The 15,313-nt window shown below is 39.3% G+C and overlaps 4 protein-coding genes across 6 annotated transcripts; all 4 read right to left on the bottom strand.

Moving 5' to 3' along the window:
• Window positions 1-297: 297 nt before the first annotated feature.
• LOC126800101 (UMP-CMP kinase 4-like) lies at window positions 298-2,030 on the bottom strand. Of its 2 annotated transcripts, none has more exons than XM_050527387.1 (2): window positions 1,864-2,030; window positions 298-1,180 (listed from the first exon to the last, which is right to left on the bottom strand). In XM_050527387.1, the coding sequence occupies exon 2, from the start codon at window positions 1,156-1,158 to the stop codon at window positions 529-531; it is 630 nt and encodes a 209-aa protein (XP_050383344.1). In that variant the 5' UTR covers window positions 1,159-1,180; window positions 1,864-2,030; the 3' UTR covers window positions 298-528. The 2 variants fall into 2 exon arrangements, with proteins under 2 accessions (XP_050383344.1, XP_050383345.1); XM_050527388.1 differs by having other exon boundaries at window positions 298-1,174; window positions 1,864-2,019.
• Window positions 2,031-2,257: 227 nt separating this feature from the next.
• LOC126800099 (intermediate cleaving peptidase 55, mitochondrial) lies at window positions 2,258-8,212 on the bottom strand. The gene is made up of 14 exons (XM_050527385.1): window positions 8,005-8,212; window positions 7,592-7,666; window positions 7,258-7,521; window positions 6,774-6,866; window positions 6,099-6,305; window positions 5,659-5,762; window positions 5,439-5,505; window positions 5,204-5,311; window positions 4,513-4,605; window positions 4,297-4,405; window positions 3,796-3,866; window positions 3,521-3,576; window positions 3,071-3,131; window positions 2,258-2,705 (listed from the first exon to the last, which is right to left on the bottom strand). The coding sequence occupies exons 1-14, from the start codon at window positions 8,050-8,052 to the stop codon at window positions 2,595-2,597; spliced, it is 1,467 nt and encodes a 488-aa protein (XP_050383342.1). The 5' UTR covers window positions 8,053-8,212; the 3' UTR covers window positions 2,258-2,594.
• A 1,350-nt stretch (window positions 8,213-9,562) lies between these two features.
• LOC126800100 (calmodulin-binding protein 25-like) lies at window positions 9,563-10,599 on the bottom strand. The gene has a single exon (XM_050527386.1). The coding sequence runs from the start codon at window positions 10,475-10,477 to the stop codon at window positions 9,710-9,712; it is 768 nt and encodes a 255-aa protein (XP_050383343.1). The 5' UTR covers window positions 10,478-10,599; the 3' UTR covers window positions 9,563-9,709.
• Window positions 10,600-11,001: 402 nt separating this feature from the next.
• LOC126800097 (rhodanese-like domain-containing protein 6) lies at window positions 11,002-14,895 on the bottom strand. 2 transcript variants are annotated; one of them, XM_050527382.1, is made up of 9 exons: window positions 14,702-14,895; window positions 14,443-14,604; window positions 14,139-14,244; window positions 13,821-14,016; window positions 13,572-13,653; window positions 13,384-13,466; window positions 12,857-12,989; window positions 12,401-12,560; window positions 11,002-12,135 (listed from the first exon to the last, which is right to left on the bottom strand). In XM_050527382.1, the coding sequence occupies exons 1-9, from the start codon at window positions 14,873-14,875 to the stop codon at window positions 11,333-11,335; spliced, it is 1,899 nt and encodes a 632-aa protein (XP_050383339.1). In that variant the 5' UTR covers window positions 14,876-14,895; the 3' UTR covers window positions 11,002-11,332. The 2 variants fall into 2 exon arrangements, with proteins under 2 accessions (XP_050383339.1, XP_050383340.1); XM_050527383.1 differs by having other exon boundaries at window positions 11,004-12,135; window positions 12,401-12,557.
• Between the last annotated feature and the right edge of the window lie 418 nt (window positions 14,896-15,313).

Raw genomic sequence — 15,313 nt, 5'->3', positions numbered from 1 at the left:
GCAAGGACTATCCTTAGCAATTTCATAGAAACCAAGCTGACGACTTGGTTGTTCAGTATGGAGTCCATGCCATAAAGTCTAGGATTACCCTCACGTTGGTTAAGTTGTCTTGGTTTCGTGTAGCCAACTACAAATCTTTGGGAAGAAATTTGGGTTTGCCAAAATTGATTTGCCGGATTCAATCATGCTGGATTCATGAACCTATAATGTCTCCATGAAGAATGGGAGTCAAACCCCACACCAAGCTTATGATGGTTCTCATCGTTCACGGATAGTTTGGTGTTTAGGGTTCTAACATCAAAGAAAAATGAATCATTATCATATAACATCATCAATATGAAATCAGCAATCTGGAAATGATACACAATAGAACACAAGAACAAAACTTAGCCAACTGTATGCAATGTTACATGATCAAATGAAAGCACCATACAAATGGCAACAATCACGAATTATTAAAATTTATATATAGAACACATCAGTAACTGCAGTGAAAAACTCAAAGTCTTGAACTCCCCATTGAAATACCTAATCGGCCTTTTCATTTTTGGGGCCAAAAATGCATTTCACCGACTCAAAAACCTCTTCAATAGGCCTCCCAGCATCAACCTTTCGAACCTTCCCCTGAGAGTTATAGTACTCCAACACTTTCTGAGTTGACTCTAGAAAAACCTTAAACCTCTTCCTTATTGTTTCTACATTATCATCCTCTCTTCCCTGGTTTCTACTCAAAAGGCGCCTCTCCATTTCCTCTTCAGAACAATCAAAATACAGGACGAATGAGGGCACAATTTTGGTCACATCCTCAAATGCAGCACGGTTTTCTTCATTACGAGGAAACCCATCAATGAGAAATTTGTCATTACCACTCTCCAGCATTGCACGCTCCAGAAGTTTAATAGTCACTACTGCAGGAACAATCTGTCCTTCTTTGATCATGTTCGAGATCATGGTTCCATTTTCAGAACCAGAATTCCTTTCAGCTCGTAGAAGATCACCGGCACTGAGGTGGGTAAACCCAAACTGCTTCACAATGTTTGCACATTGGGTGCCCTTCCCACTGCCTGGACCACCCAAGACAAACACTACAGTAGGATTCAGATCAGCTAAGCTTCGCGCTGCTTCTTTGTTGGCGACTGCCTCCACAGCTGATCCCATGAAGACCAACTATTATCTGAATCTGCACAAAACAAAACAAAACAAAAGATCCACAACTGTAAAATCCTAAGTAGATCCAAAAGAAACAACTATGCTTCTACTAATCTAACAAATTATACATATATACATTACACATCTATTCTGCATAGATCTAGATTCATGACATTGTAAACTTCTAAAAGTCACAAGAATGAAAAATGAACAACCAAACGCACATACGCAATGCATATCACAATCTAATCATAATCTCCCACGAAATGTCAAATCCTAACAATGCTTCTAGGAATCTAGCAATTTGTCCTTGTATGCATTACACATCTATGCAGCACATATCCAGATTCCAGAAAATCAAAACTCGATTACCCCAATCACAATAATGAAATGAACAATCAAATACAATGTATATCACAATCCAATCATAAGCTCCCGTGAAAGGTCATTTCTTAACAAAGATCAGCATCTTTGCTGGTTTCATTTTGCACCCCATTTAGCAAAGCAAAGCAGACACATATTGATGTGATCATCAAAATGACACGGCCATTTTGAGATGGATGTAAGAAACTTAAGATCAAAAATGGAAACATATTCCATGATAACAATCACATCATGTACATTGGTAAGTAAGAAACCCAACAGGGTAAAACAAACCTGAACAACATAGAACTCAATAAAAAGTTGATCATAGCTAGGAAAGAGTTAAAGTACCTGATCTGGGTGAAGGTGTGAAAGCAGATCTGTGAAGAGACAAGGGAATTTCAGACAGCAGAGGATTAGGAGATGCAGATCTCTCTGTTTCGATTGGAGCGGAGAGATGTCGTAAACTTTGAGCTATATATAAGCTCCTTGGCTCTGGAATAAGTCCGGTGAATTTTTCTAAAGTTCCAAATTTTGACATTTTCTTTGTTTAAAAGGTGAGCCACTCAGCTCCGTTAGGCCCAGTCCGTCTGGGTTCCGCCTAGCCCGCATAGGCCCAGTTTGCCTATAAAGTATCATATTTCTCATCATCTCAATGATCTCATGATCTCATCACTCATGCTCGATTTGATTAGCTGATTTGAAATGAAAATACCCCAAAGATCGGATCTTTCCCTATGAATATTGAACATATATATTTTTTGGTTGATATTTGTTACTTCTTCAGAAAAGTGACAACAAACACATAATGTATACCTAATGTTGAAATTTTGTTTACTTGACCTAATGTATGACTTATGTCAGCCATGTTTGGCAACAATAACAAATGCAGTGCGTTTATGTTAGCCATAATTTTTGGCAAGAATTCTAATTTGTAAAGATTCAAACTTTGATAGACAAAGTGGCCAAGCTCTACACCCTGCAGAAAAATGCCTCCTCATCAATTATCCTCTGGTCAGTATGGTATGAATTTCTTACGAATGCAAGCATGTTCCTATCTGTCGGTAATGTACAGGGAAACATCAACTGGATGGAATTTCTTGACTGCCACGGCTCTCCATCATTCCGTGGTGAAAGTTGTTTAGCAACGATTCGATGTGTTTAACTTCTTTCGGAATTGAACCAGTTAAGACCTGATGAGCACAAAATTCACACTTGTTATAGACTAGTAGTGTAAATGAATTGTTAACATTTAGACCAGATAGAATGTATGAATCGGCTTGTAGAAAAAATCGATGCCAGGTGACTTTGTCCCCTCAAACAGACTTCAGTCATTACAGACGGCTAATTAAATGTTTGCCTCTTAACTAAGTCATATGATATCCAAATCCAATTCATATGGCTACTCAAAGTGCCAATGAGAAACAGCAAATGAATGTCAAGAGACTGAATAAAGACAAAAGCTACAGAAATGCAACCAAATATTGAGGCTGCAACCAGAAACTTGCATTGAATCTGAATTTGGTCATAGAACATATATGATTAGTCTAAATTATACCTCACAGCCCGTGTCTGTAATAAGGACCTCATCCTCAATCCTTATTCCGATGCCTTGATACCTGCAGTATATATCCTCAACACATCAAAGTGTATTAAAAGATTTAAAGCAAGGTTAGAAGAACAGGTAGGTTTAATTGATGCACTATGTAGGACACCAGCAGGAGACATTCATAAGCATGAGTTTCCCTCCAGGTAAGTTAAGGACTCTTTGATGTTGGAAATGGGCTACACATCATTATGAAACGTAGGAAATATGTATGATGTTTTGTGCAGTCAAATTAATGCAAAATAACTTGTCCTGGGTTGATTAGATAGTCTCTTCAACATGTAAGTGGTTGTCCGAGGCAACACAAGTACACATGGGCCTGGCTTGTAAGGAATATCATCTGTATCATTTTAAATTTGGTAGAAGAAAAATAAATTCCAACTATACTAAGCTAAAAAGTACCTCTCAGGAATATCAGAGAACAATGGGATGTAGATTCCTGGTTCAATTGTTATTACCTGTGTACAAACACAACAATCCAGTCAGAAAAGTAAAGGGTGTAGCAGCCTCGTTGGTTCATTGCAAGTAGAGTATGTCGAATGTGTACTCACAAGTGACACAACAACACAATAGTAAATGCAACCTCTCACCATCTCAACTCGAAAGCAGGTAAATTGGGGGAAAACAAGTATATACGGAAGAAAGATATATGTTCTTCAGTAAGGGAGGCAACTTACGGTACCAGACGTCAAGGGATGGTCATAGCTGACCTTAGAACAATCATGGACGTCCATTCCTAGATAGTGACCTGGACAACAATGGAGAGGAGAAAAACTTTATTGCAAAATCTTCTTAACACATTGTCCTGCTCAACCAATTCAAATACTAAATTATTGGAATTCTCTTTGTTAAGATATATAACAATTACATAACAAATCTGAACAGTAATGGCAGTCATAAACCATAGCAGGGAATCCTAAATTCAAAACTATGACTGTCACAGGACAGGTTCACACATGGGGGATAGTTTTGATATAACTATTCCAAACTTTTTAACATTTTAGTATCCATTCTTGATAGATGAAAGTATTAATAGTGAGACATAAGGATTGGCAGCCATCCAGAAACTTGGCAGTGCTTTGCTGGCTCAGTCAAATACAAGGAGAGTCAAACACATGACTGACGCTGACAAATAAAAATAAAATCAGAAATATCTGACTGGAAACAGATGGAGAGACCTATGGATGTAGGGTTTAGCTGATAGTAGGAACGGCTCAACTGATGGGAATTACGTCGAGAATCCTTCAGAATCCCAATCTCCTTGAGTCCTTTTTGAAGCATGTCGACCTATGCATGTGAGTCATTTAGGTAAGATTGAGTCTCACTAAGCAAAGATACATTCTTGAGCAAACTATGACAAAAGTGACAAACAAATTTGATTCAAAGGATCATACAGAAAAATTGTGTATTTGCCGAATAGTAGCACCAGGTTTGCAAAGCTTCACGCATTCCTTGTTTGTTTGCAGAATAAGGTCATAAAGCTCTTCCTGAATCATAAAGCTCACTGATAAGCCTCGTTTATCAGTAAATTGCTTCAAATGAAATGAAATACTAATGTAAATAAGAAAAGGGAAAAAAAAAAAAGGTCAAGGATAAAGCTTGAGAGATGCTGTCACGTGGGACGTGGCATCTCTTGAAGAGAAGAATTCCAGGCAAAATTCATAACATTGTGTTAATGGAAATAGATAATACTAGACTTTTGCATACCAGAAGGGAAGTTTAAAACATAACTCTGTACGTGAGACTTGCATGCCACTATAAAACAGTAGTTGTAACTCCCAGCCTCAATGTAAGAGAAATGGAAAAGAAAAGGAGAAAGAAAGAAAAATAGATTCCTGATTTACAAAGTGATAAAAGCAAATGTATACAAGACACATAGATGCCCCCAATTAGTTGTGTTTCAAATCCTAGTACAGTACTAGGCTCATGTTAGATACTGAGTCCAAAGATAAGTACATAATGTTCCAAATTAAAAAAAAAAATTTATCAGCTTTGTGACAGATATTCTAAAACCAAGAAGACATGGCATTTAGATCATAATTTAGAGTCCTATTAAGCAGGTGAAGAATCATTAGCCATCCATACCTGAGCTGAAGAAAAGACGCCACAGGGTGGCCAGGTGCGTGTAAGATCACTGACATAACCATGAAACTCGCAACCAACATCCATCAAGACAAGATCACCTTCTTTTATCTGCACAAGAATGCACACCAATCTATGTAAGTGTACGGGGGTATTTATGAATAAATGAAAATACTTTTGTTTAACTGATCTAGAATGTGACCAGATACAGTAGACATCAGTTCGGTAATTAACTCACTTTCTGATCATTTCGAGAATAGTGTATTACACTAGCATTAGGCCCTCCACCAACCACAGGGTTGAACCTGTAATGAAGAATAAAATTAGCAAATCCTCAAAGCATTTATTGTAAAGTACTTATTAAAACTTATCGAACGATCATCATCTTATAGAATACTAGATAGTTAAAAAATAAATTACATTTTCAATGCAACCATCAAGAAAAGAAAAAAGCTTACGCCATTCTCTGGGCACCCCTCATTTTGCATTCATATTCCATCTTAGCTGAGAGCATACCCTCATAAGGATGCGTCTTTGAATGTAACATTGTCTGCAATAGAGCCTGTCCAAGAACAATTAATGTCGTAAAAAAGCATGGATTATCCAGTATTATTTCTTTTCCAAAGATATAGCACTACCATGGTGTTGCAGCTACAGAAAACATTATACAATAAGTCATACAATACAAATCCCTTGTGATTACGATGTGCAGTAGAAATAGGAACATCACTTAAAAATTATAGACCTGCTCTTGCTGAAATGCACGATCAACAGCATACCTCAACAGTCAACATAAATTCCATAAGTGAAGCTTACATATATTCGATAGATTTGTGCAATGAGACAGAAGATGGTAGAGCATTTGAAGTTCCGAAATAGCGGTGATTGAATGGAGTACCTGGCAAGCAATTGATGCAGACTCTCTCATTAACCTGAGCTCTGCCAATGACTTTTTCAAGCGTAACTCATGTGTGAGAACTGAAACATCTTTCACTCCTCCAGAAGTAACCGCTTTCTGAAAGGCATCCAATTGCATATATGTTGGTACAGCCGTCTGGACATTATGGAACAGCTTGGAAGATCTCCTCATTATATCTGGGAGGATCTGCAGTCAGTAGAAGAAAAGGCAATGTACATATAATGATAAAATGCATCAGAAGGATATAAGTAGCTTTTAAACGGTTAAATCACACCAGCCAAGAACTTCAGAACTTGATAAGAGGACAGTTTAGAACATAAACTACTAGTCATTCCAATTCTGAACAAGCAACCACGACACCAAAAGATGTTTTACAAATTGATGTTTGTAACATTTGGGTATGAATTTGATGATATCGTATTGACGTGTGGTGGTTATACTACCCACTATCTCTATACAGCTGCCTAGCTGGTGTTAAGTGATAGACTGATAGTGCGATACCAAAAAGTGCATGAGTAAGATACTCAACTCCCAAATCTACTGACATATACATAAGTATGCATTTTAAAGAATAGAACATTACAATTAGCTGATTTGCTTCTAATTCATATTAGTACGTTTTTAGGCTTCAAATATCAGTAGTATTCAACTGACCTCCCGTAATTTGCTCATTGGATAAGCTTTATCAGCCTTAAATACTTCCAGTGCTGCACTAACTCCTGCAGTTTGTCCTTGCCAAGTCACATCCTACATAAAAAAAATAAAAATAAAAAAGCATGAAACCATGAGTAAACTTTCTAAACTATATGCACAGATGTAACATGATTACATGGCAGCTAACTTTTTCAGATAACAATTATAGCCTAATCATTTCAGATCATCATATGATAACTTAGAACATTCTTCCTCGACAACTGGAAAAATAAAAACCATACTTGAGGTGTGTTTAATATTGTGTAGTTATGAACAGACACATCTTGCTTTGAATTCACTTTTCTAGAGTAACATACAGGAAAAGGATTTTGATAGGTCAAATTGGTACGATATAATTTTGTGAATCTACTCCAGCTAAGCCTAATTAAAACTAAACAGCATTTAGCATAACACATAAAATACTATCATAGAAGGCTGAGCATACTTGAGGTGTTGGTTCTGGCATGAACATGCAAAAACCACATTCATGACCCAAGATCGCCAAGCCACCAGGTTGCTGGCAGCCCGTAATATATGAGTAATCAGCATCTTGACGATACGTATAAGGCACAACATCATTCATCATCTTCACTGGCGCAGCTGCAATGATGGCCAAGCCATTCTCTGGGAGCACCTCCAACAACCTTTTCCTTCTCAATATGTATTCCTCCAAAGTTATGCCAGGCGTGAGCTCCCCTTCTTTCATTAACTGCAGAGACAAACAGCAATTACAACGCAAAAGTTCACACCAAGCACAACACAATGTGAACAATCAGTACCTGTGGATGAGATGAAGGAGTTGGCTGCCCAATATCAACAATCTTCTTGGTGCAAAATGCACGGCGTCCAATACTCTGTAATCCAATTCAAGTAACAGGGAATGCATGAGTTATCACCAAATGCAAGAAAAAAATTGAATTAAAGACATGGGTTGGATTAACATTCCCTGTTACTGATCATTGCTCTAGCATTAAGATCCACATAAAAACCACATGGGTTGGATTAAAGACACCATTTTTATCACCAAATGCAAGAAAAAAATTGAAACTTCATCAGAAAATGGGACAACTGATACACAAATGAATCATAACCCACTTCATTATTCAGCCCAAATGATCAAATAAACAATTCATACTCAAAATATAGGCAATCAAAATAAATGGTGTTTTGCAGATCTGGGAGGAAAAGATACCTGCTTGTATGAAATTCTTTGAAGAAGTTTACCAATAAGAATTCGCATTTTGTTGCTTTCACAATTCACAGAAAGCTTTGAATCAAATTCTGGAGTCTTTGGTTTATTGTTTGTATTGCAATTTGCAACTGTCGTACTTCAGAGTTCAGACTTGTTTGGGGTTGTAGGGTTTAAGTTGGATAGGGTCGGGGGGTTTTAGCCAGGCTACCAAAACACCCCTCCTCCCAATGGACTTGTTGTCATCTCAACAGCCAGAATTTACTACTAAATTTTTTCGACAAAGGAATTTACAACTCATTCTTATATGTTTCTTGCGTCTAAGCTAATAAATCCATAAAAGAAGTACAATTCTCCACGACGCTATACTGTGAGGTTATAACGATCATCTTGATCCGTAGTTTGACAAACTACCAAACACTTAATTGTGGCGAGCGTTATTAAGTAAACTCTTAATTGAGTAGGTAAACAAATGTGTTGGTTGACAACTTCACAGTTTAACGAATGCAATACATTAACCACATTTGATATAACTATGAAATTATGATGATGTTCCTCGATTACAAGTACAATAACACTAATTTTGAAGATAAGAGTTAGAATTTCATACGACTCTTGATTTTTGAATTGCAGTTATTACATTCACTGTTGATCGAGTCGATTACACTAAGGTGCTTGGCTTTTGAAAATAAATATCAGCGATAATTGGTGTTTAATATAGGCCACTTGTACACTGTTGCATTGAATAATTTTCTTTATTATAGACCGAGTTTGATGACCTATATAATAATGAACCCAAAGCCTTTTAGATTTCGTAGTCTTTTTTAATCATATCAAACGATAAGATGTTGATGTCCGATCAATAGTAACACAAGAACGATTGATATCTTTTAAAGGTTTTAACTACGTCAAAGAAATATTACATAAAACATAGGGTGGTGTTATTCACACGCACTTTTTTGTTATTAACACACCCTATCTATTATTGGAGCCAATGAGAAGTCATTTTGAAGTGGTAGTTTGCAATAAAAAGTGATAAAAAAAAAAGATAATGTGTTAATAACCAAAAAGGATGTGTCACACCACCCAAAACATATCGTAACTATAATAAGAGTAGTGTTTTTGTATCTCTGTTGTAACGATAAAATCATACACCATGAAATTGAATACACACCTCTTATTTCAACATTACTTAATGGGAGAGAAGAAGTTAGGCTAGTTGCTAAGATTCTGATCTCGATATAATTTTTTTTTTGACAATGATCTCGATATAATTTTATGATGCCACTTCAATTCATGTAAGCATGAACCGTTTCATGACTTTATGATGACATTTTCAATGAGTAATTCAATATATATATATATAAACTGTTACGCCTGATGCCTCTAGAGTCTAATATTTGTATTCCTCTTGTTCTCACTTCTTGCTATTTTCGCTTAAACACATAACATAATGTCTCATTCTTCTATCACAAGGATGACAGGGAGCATTTGACTTGGTTATTGCTAAGCTTTAGGGTTTAAAGTGCAAATTGAAATGCACAAAATTCGACTCCATTAATTAAGCTCAACAAAATGGAAATAAATAAATTTAAAAAAACATAAATAATATTAACAAAATACAAAACGACCACATGGCACAAGATCAACGGTCATAATTATCTCTATCACCCCCCTTCTCTCTCTAGCTGCCTCTCTCTCTCTCTCACTACATGACTTTCCACGACTCCAAAGTGGGAAAGCTCGAGTACGAGTCAAAGCCTAATCGCCCGCCAGAGACGCCACCACCTTCCGCCACCTCCACGTTCCCCCCATAACACATTTGCCCCACCACTCCTCCTCCTCCTCCCATCACCGCCGCGGGCCCCACACCCTTCTGCTGCTGGTACTGCTGACTCTGCTGCTGATGCCGATCAAACAGAAACGCCGACGTGTCAAGCGTCGGCAAGCACCCGCCGGTTCCAAATCTCTGCGGCGCCGGCTTCACAATATTGGACCCCAATGAAGACGAGAACTGCTGTCCGTTACCGTTACCGTCACCGTTACTGAACCTCACCCCAGTCACCTGCTGCACCATCTGCCGGAAGTTCGCCGGGTCAGCCGTGATGAACGTCGTCTGAGTCCTCTTCGACGCCCTCGACTTCCTCTTCGCCACCTTTCCCCCGGAAACCGGCGCCGCGCTCCGCTGCCGCTTCGTCGGCGCCGCAACACACGACTCCGGATCCGATCCCGTCACCCCCGAAACAGTCGGCGTTGGCGTCGCCTCCGGCTGGAACGTATCAAAGAACGGCAAGAACTCGGAATCAGCAGCAGATTCCGAGCTCTTGTTCCCCATCAGCGACTTCTGGAGAGCCATCGTGAGAGCCTTACTGTCCCTCGCAAACGCCCCCGAGATCCACGAGTCCGCAAACGTCGAGTTCGTCGTCGGCCTGTACACCCACGGCTCCATCGCTGCCAGGTTATCCGATGCCGCCATGGATAAAGTACGTGTAAGCTCAACCTAATTCACTGCAGTCCGGAATAATCAAACAGCAAAGGAAGGAAGAAATGAGATGAGAGGTGGTGGAGATGAAGTAAGCAAATGGGGTCATTGAGAGTCTTGGGGAGGAAGACAAGGATTTATATAGATATACAGGGCGGTAGACAAGGGACGAAGAAAACGCGTTGTTCGCGGGGACACGCGTCATCCGTCCGTACGCAATTTCACTTAAGCAAGCTATGACACGCTAATACTTAAATTACTGTAACGTTGACTGGTCAGTGTCTGTGACTGTAGAGACTAGAGACTGTAACCATTTGCTTCTAGAGATCCTTTTGCGGTCATGTGCTGCGTCATCGTGACGTCATCACAGCGTAATAAATATCGATTTCACACTGGTTTCATTTGTTAGTAATATTCTGATTATTTGAACGAGTCGCTGTCGGATCAGAACACGTCAGACGTGACACGTAGTAGTACTGACTCGAGACTTGACTAATACGCAAGAAGCCAAACGAAGATGCGTTGCTTTTCTCTTTGTTTACTTTTGGGTGAAAGTAACCAAATTCATTAAAAAGGTTGGCACAAGGAAACAAGAGCGTTACAGATAAGGCTACCAAACTTAAAGGGTGACTAACCAGGGTAGTGCAGTGGATCTTGCCCAGTTGAGCATGCTCCCCCACCTAGGTTCGATTCGCGAAACTATTAAAAGTGGTTAGGGAGGGGCTGCAGTGCCCTTAAGAAGACCTCCCTCGACGGATTAGTCCTTGGGCCTAGGAAGCCTTTGGGATAACGTGAAGCGATTCAAAAAAAAACTTAAAGGGTGACTAGGGTTTGGGGGACTTGAGGGGTTTAGAGGAAGCGTGAGAGGAAGTCCTTGATGTCATCAATGTAGGGAGGACGGGTAGGGATGATGTGGCCGGAGTCGTGTTCGATGACGATCGAGCAGCCCTCGTCGAATAAGGAGGCGAGCTCTCGGCTTTCTTGCTTGGCAATCTGTCGGTCTTTGCCATGGTCCTTGCCGAATATGTGGAGGGAAGGGCAGTGGCATTTCTTGGTCATTCTCTCCTCATCAAACTGTTGTTTTAGTAACTTGATACCGAAGCCAGAGCACAGAATGACAAATCTGAACTGCATTTCCACGGTTTTTGATGGTGTAGTTTGTGTTTGCTGTGTGAAAGCGACCGCAGCTGCCATTGCTGCTCCCTGTGAAAATCCCAGCAATCCGTCAAACGGGCCTTCCTGAGCAAACACGGTTTTGATGTATGCCAATGATTCATCAAAACCTGCAGTTTGCTGCTGGTACTGCAGAGGTTCGAACGGACCATCTACCATTTCCCAGTTACTGTTACCAGTCTTTTCTCGGAAACCAGGTGCTACAAGCCATGCGTATTTTTTCTTGCAGTGCTCCGAGGGTGGTGGAAGATTAGTGCCTTGTTGTGGTGTTGGTGGAGAGGTACAACTGTGAGGCAACTCTCTGAGATCTGAGGGTAGTTGGTATATGAATGCTAATTCATGAGGTGCATCCACAAACACGAGCTCAGCAATGCTTTTGAGTTTCTTTGCTAATGAGGCTGCTCTTCCTTTGAAACTGGAAGCATTTTGACGAAATCCATGTAAGCACAAGATTCTCAATTTTCTTGGAGAACCAGTAGCTGTGTCATACCAGTTGATACAACATCAGAGACAATGAAAATGGAGTGAAATGCCAATGCATATAAAAAAAACATGCAATTATAACTCTTCAGTTCTTCTGGAGTTCAGGTTCTAAACATTAGTATTTGCGGTTAGAAATTGCCAAGTTGCTATGGCATATACTGACTATGCACCCAGCACACAATATGCTAATAACCAAAATGAAAGCCTTGATACTTGTGAGAATATACAGTTTATCAAAGTGATTCAGATTACGGACCTTACCCTGTCTGCAAGGCACCTGGCATGAGAGCTTAGTATCGGAAGAGGCAGTGTCAGCTGATGGTAGTGAACTGATTTCGTCGTTTACAATAGAAGAAGTCAACCCAACACCCTTGTGATGATTGTGGCAAAGCTCACAAGTAAATACAGATCCCTTCCTCTGCTGACACAGATTGAACAAATCAGGGATCAGGCAGGGCAAACACACACATATCTTAAGGAAGCACACCCAATAACAATGTATCGCTCAGACACCCATAGAAGGATCATTGTAGGACATAGTTTTTTTTATAATATGCGTAGTGTTATGTGATGGAAACCAATTTCGTTAAATAGCCCTGAAGGACGATGACTAAAATTACTGGGAAGCATGAAATGGCTCACAAAAAATTACTAGATGATCTTAGAAGAATTGAATCCCTCAATCTGTGATGACAAAAGTAACTCACAAGAGCATACCTGGCAACTATCACAAACTAATACAAGCATTCTACAGTAATTGCAACGAAGGCGCGACGAATAGTCATCATAAGAGGTGGCACAGAGAAGACATGCACCCAAAATATTTGCATCTGAACTGCTGACTGAGATCCTACAGCATAATGAAAGAAATATTTCAAACATTTCTATATTTTAATACCATACTACCCACACTCATTAGCACATTAGTATGCTTATCATCAAGCTCTGTACAAGTACAACAAAGTATCATGAGTTGGAAAGATCTGTTGAGATTACATTCTACTTATCTTTTCTATTTTTTTTTGTACAAGTACAACAAAGTATCATGAGTTGGAAAGACATAGTCTTCTCTTCAAAATGTTCTGTCTAGGATTTGACCAAATGGCCAGAGACTAATGATACTGTAAACAACATATGCATTTATGCCTTCCCCATTGTTTTCTTACAATAAAATTTGAGGGGAAGAGAGTGGATATCAGTATATGAGTAATAACAAGCTGCATCACAAGCCTAAACAATCATACCGATGATCAAAAACAAAGTTCTTCCCTTGGAAGAAACCACCATCTGGAAACTGTTCCAAATAACGCTGTATTCCACCATATAACTGCAAACAAGTTCGCAGAGCAAAAGAGATTTTCAGCATCATCATCAGAATGTACAAATCTTATTGTCTATAAAAGCAAAAGGCTACATTTTAACAAGAGCACACCTGAAACACATTTTCAAACCCAGCACCTTTTGACCTAATATAGGCTGATGCCATTTCACACCTGATTCCTCCAGTGCAATACCTGGGGATGGAAACCAAAATATCAAGTACCACATAAATTTTAATGGAGCTAGTTCTGTCCACTGAAGGCCAACTGATTACACAAAGAAAAATGATGACTAGATCTATGTGAGAACCAACAGCCTATAATGACACTAAACCCCTTACAAGGTTCGTATTAGCACCTACATTAGAACTGATTTTCCTTGCAATTGATCACAGTTATCATCTATCCATGAGGGAAGATCACTATACTGCCTAATGCACGGGTCCAAAGTCTCCACATTTGGTGTGTGGAACTTCCCAATTCTCGTTTCATATAGATTCCTTGCATCCAATAGAACAAGTTCTCTATCGTTTTCTTTGCTCTCTTTGTGTAATTGTCCTGTAGAATATACACCAAGATACCATTACATCAATAAAGCTTGCTATCTTTTTATACAATAAACTTTCCAACAATCACAAGTTACAGCAAGCAGTGTGAAGTTGAGACAGAAAGTCACTAACCAGCTTTCTGTAAAACGGAATGAAACTCAGCTGCGGAGAGATGCTTTCCAGCATGTGAAATCTCTGGCGATTTTATCAGAGGATTACAGCTGAGAGTAACCAATTCCTGAGTCCAACAACACATGAAAAGATTACACCAGAAACAGTAACAGGCATAGTGTAAGTGGCCAACTAGTTAAGTAGTTATAGCATGAACAACTGAGCTTTCTACTATCATACAATGCACACACTACAAATTACAGCCAAGTAGTTGAATATATCAAAACAATTCATATGATCGAAACGCCAAGAAGCAAGCAATCACCTTAACAATGCGGATTGAGAGACAAGTGAAGCCACATTCCTCAGCAACCTTATCATTGGATGGGCGGCCACAAGCTGCAAGCTTGAAGTCAGTTCCTTCAAACAAACCATTCGACTCAACCGCAGCAATGTGCTTCTTCAATGCACTCAACGTCCCACCGACCTATAACCAAACCCCAAAATCAATTGCCATCTTTTTCGAGCAATTATACAAAACCCAGTTCAAAGATGAAGAAAAGTTTGAATCTTTAGAAACGTACAGTGACGTTGACGCCGAGAGGAGAGAGACGAACGCGGCCGAGGAGTGAGAGGGACTTGCAGTTTGAGTCGTAGAAGCTGAAGAGCTCGTCAAGGTCCGGAATTTGGGCGTACTTGTAGTATAGAAGAACCCCATACTGATCTTCTTCTTCTTTACTATCAACTTTGGGATCCATTGTTGAAAGCTCTGCTTCAGAACAAGAAGAAGAAGCAGCAGCAGAGGAATAACGAGGTTAAAAAATCTGAGGTTTTAGCCTTTAAAAGATATTTACGAACCAACCCCGCAAAAATATCTATATTACCAAACGAGAGAGTTTAATGAGTTTAATCGTTTTTTAACAACACAGTAAATAGTAACTATCGTATTAAGACGAGTGCGACTATCGCATGTGCAACGATGAGAATGTGAACTGGTCCAGGACGGAGAGGGAGAAGGTTCAAATGTTCAATGTGAAAGGCACATTTCTGTTCAAATGGCCACTACTACTGCCATTATTTGACAGTTTGACAAATACGCATGTTTTCCAGTCAACTATTCGGTGCGAGTCAGAGGATCAGATGAAAATAGGGAGCAAACCATAAGCTGGAAAGATAACACAGCAGAAAAAACATAA

The sequence above is a fragment of the Argentina anserina genome, chromosome 6 (assembly GCF_933775445.1).
Source record: "Argentina anserina chromosome 6, drPotAnse1.1, whole genome shotgun sequence".
Lineage (NCBI taxonomy): Eukaryota > Viridiplantae > Streptophyta > Magnoliopsida > Rosales > Rosaceae > Argentina > Argentina anserina.
The sequence above is the reverse complement of the archived record's forward strand: the minus strand, read 5'-3'. Positions and strand labels throughout refer to the sequence as shown.